The following is a 16,163-nucleotide window of genomic DNA, read 5'->3' as shown; positions in this document are numbered from 1 at the left end:
CCTGAGGAACAGCTCCAAGAATTTAATATTAAAGGAAATCTGGGAGACCTAGCAGCAAAAATAGTGCCAGAGGTACAGAAATACACAAATTCTCTTAATAGCCAAACTACACACCCTGATGTTTTATTCTTGAAGTATTAAAGACTTTAAAGTGTTTTAATGGATAAGGCTCGCTATTTGAGTTGCTAGCCATATGGACTTACTAGCCATTTAAATCCATTTATTTATATTACTTATATTTTGTTCTTAACTAAATTTGCTTCATTAAAAAAAAAGGGTCATTTGTTAATTCAAGAAACACTTACTGACCGCCTATCTCATACTAAGTAATATGCTCGATGTGGTCTCTGCAGTTGAGACCCTCACAGGTCTAGTGGGAGAGAAAGCCAAAAAACACAGTTGTGACTCAGTATGATAAATTATATGATGGAAGATATAATGGCTTCCATGGTGGGAGCATCTAACTCAGATTGGGGTGGGAGGTAGGCCTAAGGAGGTTTTCTGGAGAAGGTGATATTTAATCTGGGCTTTGAAGAATTAAGCAGTTGAAAAAGCAGGAAAAGAGTATTCCATAAAGAGGGAACAGTGCATGTAAAAACCCAGAGACATGAAAGAGGATGATATGTTCAAAGCATTCCCAGTAGTTTAGAATAGCCAGAACCTTTTTGCATGTGGGAGACATGCAGGGGATGAGGTTGTGATGGTTACTTTTATGTGTCAGCTTGGCTGGTCAAGCATTATTCTGGAAGTTTCTGTGAGAGTATTTTCAGATGAGGTTTACATTTCAAAGAGTGGATTTTAAGTAAAGGAGATTGCTCTCCATACTGTGGGTGGCCATCATCCAGTCAGTTAAAGGCCTGAACAGAACAAAAGACTGATTTCCCCCAAGCAAGAGGGAATTTTGCAACATACAGTCTTTGGACCTGAACTCTTCACTGGCTCTTCTCTGGGTCTCAAGCCTGTTACCCATTCTGCAAATTTTGGACTTGCCAGCCTCCATGATTGTCTGAGCCAACTCCTTAGGATAAATCAATTTCTCTCCCTGCCCCAACTCTCTCCTCACATATGTCCTATTGATTCTGTTTCTCTGGAAAACCCTAATACAGAGGTGAAAGGCAGAGGATAAGGGGGAGTTCTGAACATTTCTGTGGTTTGGATTATCAAGAGAAACTATATGTTTCTAGTTACCTAGAGATCCTTGGTGGGCTTTTTGTGCCTACGTCTAAAGATTATTGTGATGCTACTGGTCTGGAGTGTGAGGAAAAGTGGTGGTTGATGGCCCATGGTTTATTCAGAGCTGTTGGTTCTTTTAAAAGTCAGAGCTCAAATGGTCGGCCTGCCACTATAGAGTTAAAATGTTAAGTCTCAAGTTCTCTGCTTGAGATAAACTCATTGTTTATAGTATACAAAATGATCTGTGTTTGTATGATTTTTGATAAATGAGGTCCTCCCACCCCACTGGAGCCCCCATAGCCGGCCAGGGTAAGGTGCCGGGTGGGGCCACAGCCTGGGCTGGCCCAGCAGGAGGGAGAACTGCCTGCTGTCACCGCCCTGTCTGGGCTAGAATGCAGGCTAATAGACAGCAATCTCCTTTTTTTTCCCCCTTCTGTTGAATTTGCCCATGGTGGGTTCCTATATATCTAAGTATTTGATTCAAGTCTCATATAATTAACTTTTTCTGCAGCTCCACTTTTATATCTTCATGAAACTGTTCCTTTTCATGATTTAATGATAAACTTAGTTCATTCTGATTATTTGCCACTTACATTCAACATGAATATTATCACATTGTTTAAGAGGGGCAAATATTTAATTCCTCATGATAAATTCCTTACTTTCTAAGTGTATCTGATACAATAAAGGGCATGTCTTTTACCTTCAACACTGTTATTTCTCACTTATTATCATTATTCTTGTCTCTCAAACCCTACTTTATTAGTTTATTTAAGAACTAATTTTCTAGTTCCAGAGATAGGAGCTTAGTAGCAGATTCTTTTTCCTCTAAAGTAATGGACCTTTACACAAAGATACAGATTCAAGAAGTATTAATAGGCCAGACACAGTGGCTTTTGCCTATAATCCTTGCACTTTGGGAGGCCGAGATGGGAGGATCATTTGAGGCTAGGAGTTGGCAAGAGCAAGACCTTGTCTCCACAAAAAAACAGAAAAATTAACTGGGTGTGGTGGTACACCTATAGTCCCAGCTGCTTGGGAGGCTGAGGCAGGAGGATCACTGGAGCCCAGGAGTTTGAGGTTGTAGTGAGCTATGATGATGCCACTGCACTCTAGCCTGGGTGATAGAGCAAGACCCTGTCTCCAAAAAAAAAAAAAAGTATTAACAGGAGCCAGGCATGGTGGCTCATGCCTGTAATCCCAGCAATTTGGGAGGCTGAGGCCTGAGGTTGGAGAATTGCTTGATACCAGGAGTATGAGACTAGCCTGGGCAACACAGCAAGACTCCATTTCTAAAAAAGAAAAAAAAAAGGATCATACAATTAAAAAAAAGTATTAGTAAAGTATACTGCCTCCAGTCCTCATCAGTTACCATGGAGAAGAAAGAATCCCTATTCAAAGAGGAGTGTTAAGTCTATGCCTTATCATCATTCTAGACAGGATTTAGCATGATCATAAACATTATGCTGACAGCAAGGGCTCAGAACATGGTGCCCATTTCATTAGGTTGGAGGGAGGAATGGTTTCTCCTAGTAGGTCTGAATGTTAGACTTCTAACATTTAACAGCATATATCCTATGCATGTCTTGAAGTCTTATGATATCCTGGAAAGACGGTTGTCGAGTCTTCTCTTTTAGGTACTAGTTAGGTGTAGTCTTGACTCTTAGAATGGTCTATTTCATTCAGGGAGCAAAGCTGTCTAAGCAAACTGAAGGTAACAAAGTATCCCAGGGCTGGGCTGCTCAGCTATAAGGTGGTAACCTGTCAGTTCTTTACAAATATTTAGTGAAAGGCCAATCTCATTCACGAGTGTCAAATATCACATTAGTGCCTACATTTAAGCCATTATATTATAATCAAGTTGCACTAGCCAGCTTTTTATCTATGGCTTTCTATTGCTTTAGGGGCAATCTGGTAACTACTAGATTTATTACCAATTTATTATTGAAGTTACCATACTTGTTATCAAGCGGCATTTGCCCAGGCACTATATGAGCATTGTCCTAAGGATTCCTACCAAGATAATGGTATGTGACTGTTAATTTTCTCAACTTTAGGAGTAAGGTGGTTTTGGGCCTCATTTTCTGGGATGTGCTTAGGAAACAGTGCCGTTTTTAGACTAAAATACTGGTTTCAGGCTTGCCATACTTAATTGTGTCCATTGTTCAAGCAGACACCAAACTGCATTCTTCTCGTCCATTTGTGTCCAGTACTTCAGGTTAATACATTTGTAGCTAGGCAGGTTGACTCTCTGGTCCTATTTTATTTTATTTATATTACCTCTATTCAGCTGAGTTGCTTTACACATCTGAAGTGGACATCTGTGCCTTGGAGGGCACTTCCCATTGTGAACTCTTGTCAGAGGAACTGGAGCCATGAGATTGGTTCAGACTGCTTGTCCCTACAAGGAAGGAGAAGAAAAAGTTGAGTTGGCACATTGATCAAAACAACTTTGAGCAGATGGTAGAAAGTTATGATCACTGAACTACACGGTGGTCTTGCATGGGAGAGGTATCCAAACACTCAAAGTATGAAATAATTAAAAAGACACACTGTGAAGATAGTTGAGTCAGAAGATCCCAACAATTATCATCCAAAACTTGGTCTCTTAAAGTAGACATAATTACTACTCTAGTTGTTGGCAGAGCCAGAACTGAAAACCAACATTTCTAACTCGTAAATTTCTTATCTCTTAAAATAAAATTTCCTAGTTCCTGGGACTAAGTGAATAGTGTTGGTACCTGCCCAAGAGAGCTTCCCAGCAGGCAAAAATCTGTGGACTATAAGCCCCAGGGTACAAGGCTCTCCTACATCAGGGATCTGTGCACTGGGGAGGTCCTACAGAATTCACCTGAGATAACCTATTTTTGGATACTTTTAATCTAGAGGATATGAGTGTCCTATCAGAGGTAAAAGAAACAAACATAACAAGCAAAGAAAGAATTCCAACATGTATCAGAGTTAGGAGTCAATATGAGACATAGAACCAGTAGGAGATTTATTACAAGGAATTGGCTTATGTTCTTTTGGGGGACTGGATTAGCAAGGCTAAAGTATACAGTCAGGCAGGCAGGGAGGGAAGATTAAAAGCAGGTTGGAACCCCATGAGCACAGGCTGAAGCTCATTGTCCGCAAGCAGTAAGGAAATGAAGATTACAAACAGGCTGGAGACCCAAGGGCATGAACTGTTTGGAATCTCTGAACTTAAAAAAGGCCTAAACCCCATTTTGAAGGGCTCACCCAATTAAGTTAGGCCCACTCAGAATAGTCTTTCTTTTAATTAACTTAAAGTCAACTAATTAGGGTTTTTTGTCACATCTGCAAAATCCCTTTACAGCAACATTTAGATAAGTATTTGATTAACTGGGAAGTGGTGTTCAGGTTTACACAGCAAATAGTCAACACACAACAGCAGCCAATATGTGAGACATGAGTCCCTTTTCTTTTCCTTCCTTCCTGTGCCAATGCACTGGAAGAGCTAGAGCCCGGATGAGGGAGATGCAGGTGTCTGAGAGGCAGACCATATCCCCTTCCATAGTCTCCAAAGGGAGAGAATGGGAGGAGGAGTGAAATAGCACACTGCAAGTAGGACATCCAGGCTAGGAAACTGAAGGGTTTGGAGGCACGGGTGGTATTTTTTCATAACTTCTTCCCACCGAAGGTGGTGCCTTTTAGAAGAGAAGGGAGTAAATAGGAATAGAACATTTGGCTACCCAGATGGTGTCAAAGAACAAAATGGGATTTGATTTTTGGGCCATAGTTTAAGATACTAGAACTGATGAGATTTTGGCAAGGAACCAGGGAGTCATGAGGACAAAAAAAAAAAAAAAAAAAGATTTTCTTTCTTTTCTGTTTTTTTAGTGGAAAGGAGAGGAATCTCTGGGAAGGAAATCGGAAATTGTTCAAAGGAAGGAAACAAAGAAAGAAAACTAAGTGAACAAATAAAGGTCTAAAAGAAAGAATAACATTGTAGAAGGTACCCAGTGTTCATCAGATAATTATAGGTGAAAGAAAGCCAAATTTATTGCTAACATTTATTGAGAGTTTACTATATGCCAGTACTATGTTGAATTATTATTATTATTTTTTTTTTGAGACAGGGTCTCACTCTGTTGCCCTGGTTAGAGTGCCCTGGCATCAGCCTAGCTCCAGCAACCTCAAACTCCTGGGCTCAAGGGATCCTCCTGCCTCAGTCTCCAGGCATGCGCCACCATGCCTGGCTAATTTTTTTCTATGTATATTTTTAGTTGGCCAATTAATTTCTTTATATTTTGAGTAGAGACGGGGTCTTGCTCTTGGTTAGGCTGGTCTCGAACTCTTGAGCTCAAACAATCCACCTTCCTCGGCCTCCCAGAGTGCTAGGATTACAGGTGTGAGCCACTGCACCTGGCCTTCAAATTCTTTATATACATTATTTTATTTAATTCTTGCAACAAGTTCATCTTTTTCCCCCCTTGATAATATGTAGTGGACATCTTTAGATGTCAATAAATATCTACATTATCATTAAAAGATGCAGAACATAGTATTCCATTGTGCATACACTTTTTTCCCACAGTTTTTGTATGCTTTCTCTTTTTCTTAAGTAACAAATGAACATTTTATATTAGTTCAAAAATTTTTGAACAATATCACAATTCAAAAATAAAAATGTAAAAAAATATATAGCAAAAAGTTTTTTCCCATTCTTATTCCCTGTCTCACTACATCACTATTAATTTCCTTTGTATATTTCAATAATTTCTTTGTTATATAAGCAAATATAAATATGTATTTTTATTTTTTCTTTTTAAAAATACAGAACATAAAAAGCATCTTGTGATTATTTCTTTAGCATAAAATCTTAGAAGTGGTATTGCTGAATAGAGGGTAGTTTTCAGTTAAAATCTTAATATATATTGCCCAATTGCTCATCAGAAAGGTTGTACAATTTACATTCCCACCAATAATGCATGAGTGTTACTAAATTCATTTTACTTATTTTCTAGTTTCAGTATATCTTTATGTTTCAAAATGTAGGTGGGGCCCAGAATAAATGCTAATAAATTACTATAATTTATAATATAAGGTAGATTCTGATATTATACAAAATTGATTGTACAAAAGACTTTGGACTTATTCATTTATAATTTATAATATAGACAAATTGACATAATGAGAAGGAAAGATTTGATGTAAGTTGTTTACTTTTTTGCATTTTTCTTGTTGGATGGGTGGAGAGACAAATAGGAATGAAATGATAGAAAAATATCAGTTTGTCATATAAAGATGGGAAATAGAGCCAAATGAGAAAGAAAAGGCAGAATGAGTATTAGGGATAGACCTAAGATAGGAGTACAAAAAGGGTAAACAATTCCAGTGAGTTCCATATATCTGATGAGACATACTGCCAGATCATCATCTTTTCCTATTACACCTCCCTTCCTTCCCTCCCTTCCCTCCCTTCCCTCCTTCCCTCCTTCCCTCCTTCCCTCCTTCCCTCCCTCCCTCCCTCCCTCCCTCCCTCCCTCCCTCCCTCCCTCCCTCCCTCCCTTCCTTCCTTCCTTCCTTCCTTCCTTCCTTCCTTCCTTCCTTCCTTCCTTCCCTCTTCTCTTTTCCTTTTCTTTTCTTTTTTCTCTCTTTCTTTATTTTTTTTTCCTTTGGATATGGAGGCCTCACTCCTTTGCCCAGGCTGAGCTCAAACTCATAGTCTTCTTGCATCAGCCTCCCAAGTAGGTGGGACTAGGCATGTACAACTGGCTTACATTTTTTTCTAGAGTTCTGTTAGGCCTCTACTTCTATCATTGAATTGGTGCATATGATTATAATAGAAATTAAATTTTCAATGAAATAAATATGTACATTTGTCTTTTTTTTTAATAGAATTGCTTATCTGAAGAAATGGATACTTCTCCTTCCAAAAAATATCCAGTTAAAAAACGGGTGAAAATACATCCCAACACGGTGATGGTGAAATATACTTCTCATTATCCCCAGCCTGGGGATGATGGATATGAAGAAATCAATGAAGATTATGGAAATTTTATAGAAGAAAATCCAAAGAAAGGTCTGCTGAGCGAAATGAAAAGAAAAGGAAGAACTTTCTTTGGAGCTGTGGATACCAGACCGCCACCAACAGAAGACCCAATGACCAATGAGATTAGACAATTCCAGAGCTTTGCAGAAAAAAATATTTTTCAGTCCCGAAAAATGTGGATAGTGTTGTTTGGATCTGCTTTGGCTCATGGATGTGTAGCTCTTATTACTAGGCTTGTCTCTGATCGTTCTAAAGTTCCATCTCTAGAACTGATTTTTATCCGTTCTGTCTTGCAGGTCTTATCTGTGTTAGTTGTATGTTACTATCAGGAGGCCCCCTTTGGACCCAGTGGATACAGATTACGACTATTCTTTTATGGTGTATGCAATGTTATTTCTATCACCTGTGCTTATACATCATTTTCAATAGTTCCTCCCAGCAATGGGACCACTATGTGGAGAGCCACAACCACAGTCTTCAGTGCCATTTTGGCTTTTTTACTCGTAGATGAGAAAATGGCTTATGTTGACATGGCTACAGTTGTTTGCAGCATTTTAGGTGTTTGTCTTGTCATGATCCCCAACATTGTTGATGAAGACAATTCTTTGTTAAATGCCTGGAAAGAAGCCTTCGGGTATACCATGACTGTGATGGCTGGACTGACCACTGCTCTTTCTATGATAGTGTACAGATCCATCAAGGAGAAGATCAGCATGTGGACTGCACTGTTTACCTTTGGTTGGACTGGGACAGTCTGGGGAGTATCTACCATGTTTGTTCTTCAAGAACCCATCATCCCATTAGATGGAGAAACCTGGAGTTATCTCATTGCTATATGTGTCTGTTCTACTGTAGCCTTCTTAGGAGTTTATTATGCCTTGGACAAATTCCATCCAGCTTTGGTTAGCACAGTACAACATCTGGAGATTGTGGTAGCTATGGTCTTACAGCTTTTAGTGTTGCACATATTTCCTAGTGTCTATGATGTCTTTGGAGGGGTAATCATTATGATTAGTGTTTTTGTCCTTGCTGGCTATAAACTATACTGGATGAATTTAAAAAGGCAGGATTATCAGGAAATACTAGACTCTCCCATTAAATGAATAACTGATTATTATTATCTTGTTAATGTTCAGTTATTAATATGTACACTGCCATTTTAATGTTTATAAATGTCTTTTGTGTTGTATAATTGACAGAGTGTTATATAATATATAATTAATATATACAGATGCAGAAAAATTTATTCTATTCTAATATATTCAAATAAAAATATTAAATATGTGAAATATGTCATGAACCTGGTGTCTTTACTGGTGTCTTTGTAGGTAATTTCGGTAGAAGGAGAATGTTAACTTCCATTACTAAAGAACACAAGACTTGAAGAAATGACCCCTTTCCAATGGAACTTCTGTGGTCTTAAAGTTCAAAAATTAGAAAAATGTTCATGCTTAGTGTTCTACAAATGTTCATCAAAAACTTTCAATAATCAAAAATCTTCATTTGTGGCTGGGCATGGTGGCTCACGCCTGTAATCCTAGCACTCTGGGAAGGCCGAGGCGGGCGGATTGCTCGAGGTCAGGAGTTCGAAACCAGCCTGAGCAAGAGCGAGACCCCGTCTCTACTATAAATAGAAAGAATTTAATTGGCCAAGTAATACATATATAGAAAAAATTAGCTGGGCATGGTAGCACATGCCTGTAGTTCCAGCTACTTGGGAGGCTGAGGCAGGAGGATTGCTTGAGCCGAGGAGTTTGAGGTTGCTGTGAGCTAGGCTGACGCCACGGCACTCACTCTAGCATGGGCAACAAAGTGAGACTCTGTCTCAAAAAAAAAAAAAAATCTTCATTTGTGAAAAGTACACTATCAGGTGAAATGTTGAACATCAAGTAAGCCCTGTTTTGTCATCTAATCACATTAAAAAAACTAAAGGTGATAGGCCTGGATAAGGGATCTTGAGCTGAGGCAAGACACTGCACAAAAGAAAGGAGATTTTTCAATGACAGTGGGTTGTTGTCCAAAGTTAGAACAGGAAATTGGTCTTCTCTTTGCTATGACCATATTAGGAAATACATAGTAGAGGCAGGTAGGGAGAAGACTGTATTCTTGCCAGCCTTACCTAATCCATGCCATTTTGTACTTGATGGTGGGAGATCTAATGTTGGGGCCGGGTCTACTTATTTTCAATTATGCAATTCTCTTCCAAGGCTGCCCTTGTTCATGATTTTGTGGCAAGGTCTGTGAACTATAGCAAAGGTACTTTCTCCTCCTGAAAACGACACTAGCAGTGTCATAGTATAGCAGAAAATTAACATGGTATCCTGAGATTTTTTTCAGAAGGGCCTAAAAGTCTGTAAAAGCATATAAGATGGCATTAATTTGTGTATAATTTGGGCTCTTCTTACCAATTTAACACAAACAAATGTTGATATGGTACCGACTGTTAAGCTATTTATGATCCCTTAGGTACAAATTCACCCTTCTATATTTTCTTCTGTGATGCTACGGCTCAAACCCAGCAAATTACATTTTTCCTATGCCAGCTGGTGTCTCACTAGGTTCCACCAATAAGGGGCATTAGACGGAGACTAGAAGGCAGAAGGGATTTCCTCCTTTCTGTGTACTTGCAGTTTCTGTCACTTAATTCCAGCAATAAGCAAAAGTTTTTTGCTCCAGCAGCAACAATTGATTTCAGTTTTGAGCTCCTTTTGGCATCCTCCCCAAGCCCAACCAGCCTCATACCTTTCAAAAGTAGCAGGACTAGCTGGAGAGCACCCTTTTAGGGGTCTGAGATATAACTCAGCTAGGTCATTTGTCTGAATTTCTGAGACCTGATAGTACAAACTTGATTCCCCTTTTTCACTAACCCTAGGCAGTTATCCTTGCAGTTATCACCTCTGGGCACTACCTTGGTGTTCCCTTTTTTGCTTTTTCACCCAATACTAAATCCTCTCTGTTGTAGTATCTTGTGATTTCTGTTTTCCTATTATGTCTTCAAACCTTACCCAAAGGAATCCACAGCCTATGCTTTGGGAAAATGGCAACATTTAGATTTTTCAGTGATTACTAGATACTGGCTCTCAATAGAAATTATCCAAATGGAAGCACGGAAAGAAAAAGATTTGAACAACAACAAAAAGAATGGACAGAGACTGAATGACCTGTACTCAGTACTAAGAAGTCTAGCATTAGTGTAACTGTAGTTCCAGAAAAAGAAGAGAGACAGAGAATGGGGCCATAAAAAATATTTGAAGAAATATTGACCCAAAGTCTTTCAAATTTGATAAAAAAAACAAACAAGAAAACAAAACAAAACAAAAAAACCCCAGTAAGCCACAGATCAGGAAACTAAGTAAACCCTAAGCAGGATAAATACAAAGAAAACCACACCTAGAAACATTACAGTGTAGCTGCTGATAAACAAAGGTAAAGTCTTAAAAGCAGCAAGAGAAAAAGACATAAGGCATATACGAAAATAATGAAAAGAATTATAAACTGGGTTATCAGCAGAAACAATGGAGGCCAGAAAACAAGAGACTGACATCTTTAAAGTGCTGAAAGAAAACCCTTTGATGACTTCTCCTTGCCTATAGGATAAACTCTAAGATCCTTGACTTCTATAACCTGGCTATCGCTTACATTTCTAGCCATCTTCTGCTCCAGCAATATTCTATTGTTGTTTAATGCCTTTTTATTATGCAGGCCCGTCTATGTTGAAAGCCCTTCTCTTCTTTGCCTAGTTAATTGCCTCACTAGCCTGACCACACAACTCTCCTCCCCTGTGGCTTAACGTCTCCTTTGTGCATATCTATTTTTGTATTTACTGTATTAGTAACAAGTATCTGTTTAAATCTTATTCTCTGACACTAAGTTGAGCTCCTTTAAGGTAGGGACTGATTTTTGTATCTCCAGTACCTATTGTAGTACCTACCACAGAGTGGACTCAGTTAATTTTTGCTGAATTATTTCCCATAAAAGCATAACAATACTGAACTCAGAAATTAAATTGAGTTTACTAGGGCCCACTAACTTCTATGCCTCACAGATGAATCTGTGATTGGTTACATCTTGCTGGTTCGTAGGTAGGACTTTTTTTGTCTGAAACACTCCTGCCTGACAGTGATGCTAAATTAGATCATTTTCTCTATTTCTAACTATGAGCTATCAATACGTTTCTGGGAAAGGCCTTGAGACATGGAGGGTCATTTTTCCCTTTGTCTTCCCAAATTCTTTCCTTTGGGATTAATAAAGTGAGTCCTCTGCATGTTTTTATCCTAGACAGATTAGTTGCCCATATGTAAAGACACACCTTTAGTTCATATGTCATAAATATTTTTTTACATTTTATTTTTCACTTTGTTTTTTTAGAGACAGGGTCTCACTTAGTTGCCCGGGTTGGAGTCCAGTGGTGTGAGAATAACTTACTGCAACCTCAAACTCCTGGATTCAAGTGGATTCACTTCAGCCTCCCAAGTAGCTAGGACTACAGGTGTGTGCCACCACACCTGACCAATTTTAAAAATCTTTTGTAAAGACAGAGTCTCACTGTGTTGCCCAGGTTGGTCTGGAAGTCCTGGCTTCAAGCTATCCTCCCACCCTGGCCTCCCAAAGTGCTGGGATTATAGGCATGAGCCACCATACCCTGCCCATAGGTCATACATTTTTTTTTTAAGTTCGCAAGTCTAGCAAGAAGGTCATAAATTTTGACCTACATTTTGTCACCTGATTTTGGTTAGTCCCTAGTTCACTCAGCACTAATTAGCAAGGATGATTCCTGTTTTTGGTTTGAGTTCCCTTGAAAGAGAGGAAGCAGCTGCCACATGCAGGAAGTTGGGGAGACAGTGTGTGAAAGGGAGTTCAGGAACAGCTCCTACCCAATAAAAACATGTACTCCATTCCTTCTGGTACAATTTCATACATGACTTTCTGCCTGTCTACCCTCCCCCTCTATGCTTTCCTTTTTCATTTTTCTTCTTTGACTCTATTTCATATATTTTTGGAGGTTTTTTTTTTTTCCTTAAGAGTTCCTGGTAAGAATGGATAATGAGGAAGCTTCAAGAAGGAAAATTGAGAGGATAAATCATGTTTACAGAAAACTAAAATCCTTTTATGAAAAAGCAGATTTAAGTCCTCTCTCTTTCTTACAGCTACTTCTTTTATTTCTTAAATAGGTGACATACAGCAGTCATGAGATCTGGATCAAAATCTTGTGAAGATCGTTGGCCCATTCAAAATACAGATTCCCTTACAAAATAAAATCTAAACTTATTACTTAAGCATATCTTTTCTGGGTTAATTTTTCCCACTTAAGGGAGTGGTATTTGCTATGTGAAGGCTAGGATTGCATTTTACCTGTTGTATTTGTATTCATACCTTCTGCCCCCATCACATGTTAAATATATAACTGGAAATGAGATCGAGTCAGGTTCTGCTAACAGTTTGTTGTGTGATTTTGGAGAAATAGTTTTAACTTCTAGGCAATGGTTTCTTCAAAAATATAATATCTCAATTCATAAACTTTGTAAAATGTATCAACAAATAAGAAAGCCATTGTATTAGCTTGGAATCCCATAACAAAATGCCACAGATTGGGAGCCTTAAACAACAGAAATTTATTTTATCATAGTTCTGGAGGCTGGGAAGTTTAAGATAAGATGCCAGCATGGTCAGTTTTGGGTTATGGCTCTCTTCCTGGCTTACAGATGGCTGTCTTCTTGCTGTGTCCTCACTTGGTAGAGAAACAAAGGTCTCTGGTGCCTCTTTTTATACAGACATGAATCCTATCTGATTAGGGCCCCACCCTTATGAGCTAATGTAACCTTAATTACCGCCTAATAGGCCTATCTCCAAATACATATGGTCCCCAACTTAAGATTTTTTGAATTTATGATGGTGTGAAAACCATATGCAGTCAGTAGAAACTACATATACTTCGAGGGCCAATACAACCATTGTTTTTCACTTTCAGTATTCAATAAACTACATGAGATATTCAACACTTTATTATAAATAGGCTTTGTGTTAGATGATTTTGCCCAACTGCAGGTTAATGTGAGTGTTCCGAACACAGGCTTGAATAAGCTGATGCTCTGTAGGTTGTGTATTGAATATCTTTTTGACTTACAATCATTTTCAACTTATGATGGATTTATTGAGACATAACCCTATTTTAAGCTGAGGAGCATCTAAACTGTCACATTCGTGGTTATGGCTTCAGCATATGAATTTTGGAGGGGGGCATAATTCAGTCCATAGCAACCATGATATAATATGCAAAGCTATTTAAACCTGTAGAATAAATTCAAAATTCACTTGCATTATTTACTTAGAATACTAATAATGGAATGTAGACAGAGTAGCTAGCTATAGCCCAGTTTCATGGTCTAACTTTTGCTGCCAACTTGAGGCTAAGAAAAGCACAGATAATTTGTGCTCGACCTTGTGATCCTACATATGGCAGGTCAACCACATACGTCCATTAGCACTCAAGTGAATAATTTTGAACTTAAATGCAGAAAACCATGAACTCTTGAAACTTATAATCAGGGATCAAAGGAGAAGGGAAAAGAAAATGTATTAATGACTTGATATTTACTGACCATATATCATATGCTAGGCACTGGGGAAAACTGACCATGGTTCATGATTTAATGGAGTTCACAATGCAGGTAGGGATACGAAGAAACCATTTCAATAGCTCAGATGGAGAAAATACCTGTGTTTCTAACTCAGCAGGCTTCCCTGAAAAGTGACACCTAACCTGAGCCACAAAGATGGTTACGAAGGAAGGAGGCAGGTTATATGGGGGGCAGCAGCCCCAGCATGGGGGTGAACCAACTTCTACTGATGCCTCAGCAGAAGGCCGGGGCTGGGACCCTAAGGATGGGCACACCTCACTCCAAAGGATCTTCTTCAGGACACTCCCGCAGCCGAGACTGGCGGCTGCCCACACACCAGGGCACTCAGAGGGCTCTCAGACTCAGGAGAAAACCGAAAAACTATTTTGGTTTGTTCCTCAAATTAAGCATACGTCTCACATTTTTCTCCCAGTCCCCATTTCCAGGTCTTTTTGTTTTTCTTTGTCGCTCCCCGTCCCTCACCTCAGAACTTTCACCTGGGAAGACCCTCCTCAGGTGCAGAAACCAGGAGGAGACTCCCAAAGCCGTTGGGGCTCAACGCGGGACGCAGTCATTTTTGCGGTGGAGTCTCCCCTGCAGCACTGAGGAGGAAGGCTCAAAGTGACGAGCCGGAGAAGCAGGGGAGTCAAAACCAAAGACAGTCACCAGCAGGCCCAGCGTTTCTCACCCTCTTCTCTCTCCCAGTCCTTCCGCCGCGCAGCCTCAGCTCACTCCACACCCAGCACAGCGCCTGCTTGATCGACATGTGTCCCCGCCCAATCCCGGCGCGGCGCAGACCGCTGTCGCTTGAGGGACCGGGAGGGGGGCGACGGAGCCTATCAGATTGGGCCGGGAGCGGGTTTCCTGCCCGCGCGGATCCGCCGCGCGCCCCGCCCCTCTCCCGAGAGCTACGCGGCGGCGGAGCGAGGCCTCGTGCCGTAACGGCCATCGCTGCGGCCGCGGCGGCGTCCGGGTGCCTTCTTCAGGTGAGCTGGAGCCGCCGGGCTCGGCAGAGGGAAGGTGAGACGGCCTTGCCGGCAGGCGCGCGCACACACGCACACCCACACACACCCACAGAGGCAACGTTTCCGTCCCCAGTCGGTGCACACAGCCCGTTACTCCCCGCGTCGCTTCCTCTTCCCCGGCGAAGTTAGCCCCGGGGGCGCCGTCTGCCGGCTCGGAGCTGAGCCGGAGTGGGGCGCGGATGCCGCTCCGCCGGGCCTGGGCGTCTGTACGGCGGCTCCACGCGACCTTCGGGCTGCTGCCTCGGGGAGCGCGACGTCGCGGCCTCCCTGTCCGCGCAGCCCGGGAGCGTCGGGTCACGGGGAGAGCCCCGGCGGCAGCCCCTGGGCTGGGAGGTCGAGTGTGTGGCGCGCGCGCTTCCCTGGCAGTCTTCCTCCTGAGACGGTCCTGTTGCCAGTTGTGGCGTAATCGAGGGTGGGAAGGTAGGGACTGGGCATCGAGGGAAGGGCTGTCCCCGAGAGGAGGGGAGACTGCCCTGTGCAGCCTGTGGACATCTTCGGGACGCGCCCTCTGCCCCTCCCCCCACCCCGCCCCCAGCCGCTTTCCTCGTTCCTGGCTGTTACCTCAGTGGTTTGGACCCGCTTTAGACTCGCACGGGAGTTGCTTGGCTTTGAGATTTTGACTTGAGTTGTAATGCATCCAGTAAAACAATTATCTCGATAGGTTGGCTTTGTAACCTTTCTTATTTGTTCCCATAGAAGTTAAATTCGCTGTTAGAAAGTCGGGGAGCTGGGAAGGGCTGAGAACCGTAACATTAGGCTCTCAATGTCGACCTGATGAACTGAAGTCACCTGAAAATAATTCTACCCATTAGATTTGGTAAGAAGCATTAGAAGTTAGGAAAGAATGAGAATTTTCTAACCCCATCTTGGGTGGGGAGCAGAGAAGCACAGTGTTTCGGCCAGAACCGGTAAGTGTTGCAAGAGGTATTCGTTTTTAAAATCTTACTTTGATAGATTTATGACAAACCAGTCATAACGATTTCTTCAGCACTTGGAAGTCACTGTGCCTCAAGTCTCAACCTTCGGTGAGATCACAAAGTTAATGGAGAAATAACCCAAGAAGAAAGTTTTGTTTGGTAATTGTCGATGATGTTCCGTTCTTAAATAGGCACCCATTCACACCTTGATAGTGACTTGAAAAACATGCATTAGTTGATTAATGGTACTTTCTTTTCATTTTGACTTGGGGATTACATTTAAAAATGTTTGTCTTATTTCTTTAGGCCTTTTTGTCCATGTTTTCCCCGTGCTTTCCGGTCCATCTAAATAAAAGTTGAAACCTACACGTACTGTTTTGTTAGACATTGAGTGATACTTAGGCCTCTGGGTTTA

At 41.0% G+C, this 16,163-nt stretch overlaps 2 protein-coding genes and 1 long non-coding RNA gene across 5 annotated transcripts in view; 2 read left to right on the top strand and 1 right to left on the bottom strand.

The window, feature by feature from the left end:
- Positions 1–8,483, top strand: part of SLC35G2 (solute carrier family 35 member G2) — a 32,681-nt gene extending 24,198 nt beyond the window's left edge. Inside the window, exon 2 of the mRNA XM_012787762.2 lies at positions 7,036–8,483. Coding sequence (XP_012643216.1) covers positions 7,054–8,292 — 1,239 coding nt within the window. The 5' untranslated portion in view covers positions 7,036–7,053 and the 3' untranslated portion in view covers positions 8,293–8,483. The remainder of the gene's footprint in view (positions 1–7,035) is intronic.
- Positions 1–14,573, bottom strand: part of LOC105884064 (uncharacterized) — a 113,473-nt gene extending 98,900 nt beyond the window's left edge. Inside the window, exons 1-2 of the long non-coding RNA XR_012920223.1 lie at positions 14,290–14,573; positions 3,454–3,574 (exon numbers count right to left, since the gene is read on the bottom strand). This is a non-coding gene — a long non-coding RNA (uncharacterized LOC105884064). The remainder of the gene's footprint in view (positions 1–3,453; positions 3,575–14,289) is intronic.
- Positions 14,574–14,656: 83 nt separating this feature from the next.
- The window catches only part of NCK1 (NCK adaptor protein 1), a 93,061-nt gene continuing 91,554 nt past the window's right edge, over positions 14,657–16,163 (top strand). Inside the window, exon 1 of one of the 3 annotated variants that reach the window (XM_076005259.1) lies at positions 14,657–14,792. The gene's annotated coding sequence lies outside the window, so the exon portion shown is untranslated. Of the gene's footprint in view, positions 14,827–15,032; positions 15,252–16,163 lie in introns of those variants that run through there. The other 2 variants (XM_076005250.1, XM_076005260.1) reach the window with 2 other exon arrangements.

This window comes from Microcebus murinus, chromosome 1, assembly GCF_040939455.1.
Source record: "Microcebus murinus isolate Inina chromosome 1, M.murinus_Inina_mat1.0, whole genome shotgun sequence".
In the NCBI taxonomy this organism is placed as follows: domain Eukaryota; kingdom Metazoa; phylum Chordata; class Mammalia; order Primates; family Cheirogaleidae; genus Microcebus; species Microcebus murinus.
This window is presented reverse-complemented; position numbering and strand designations above follow the sequence as displayed.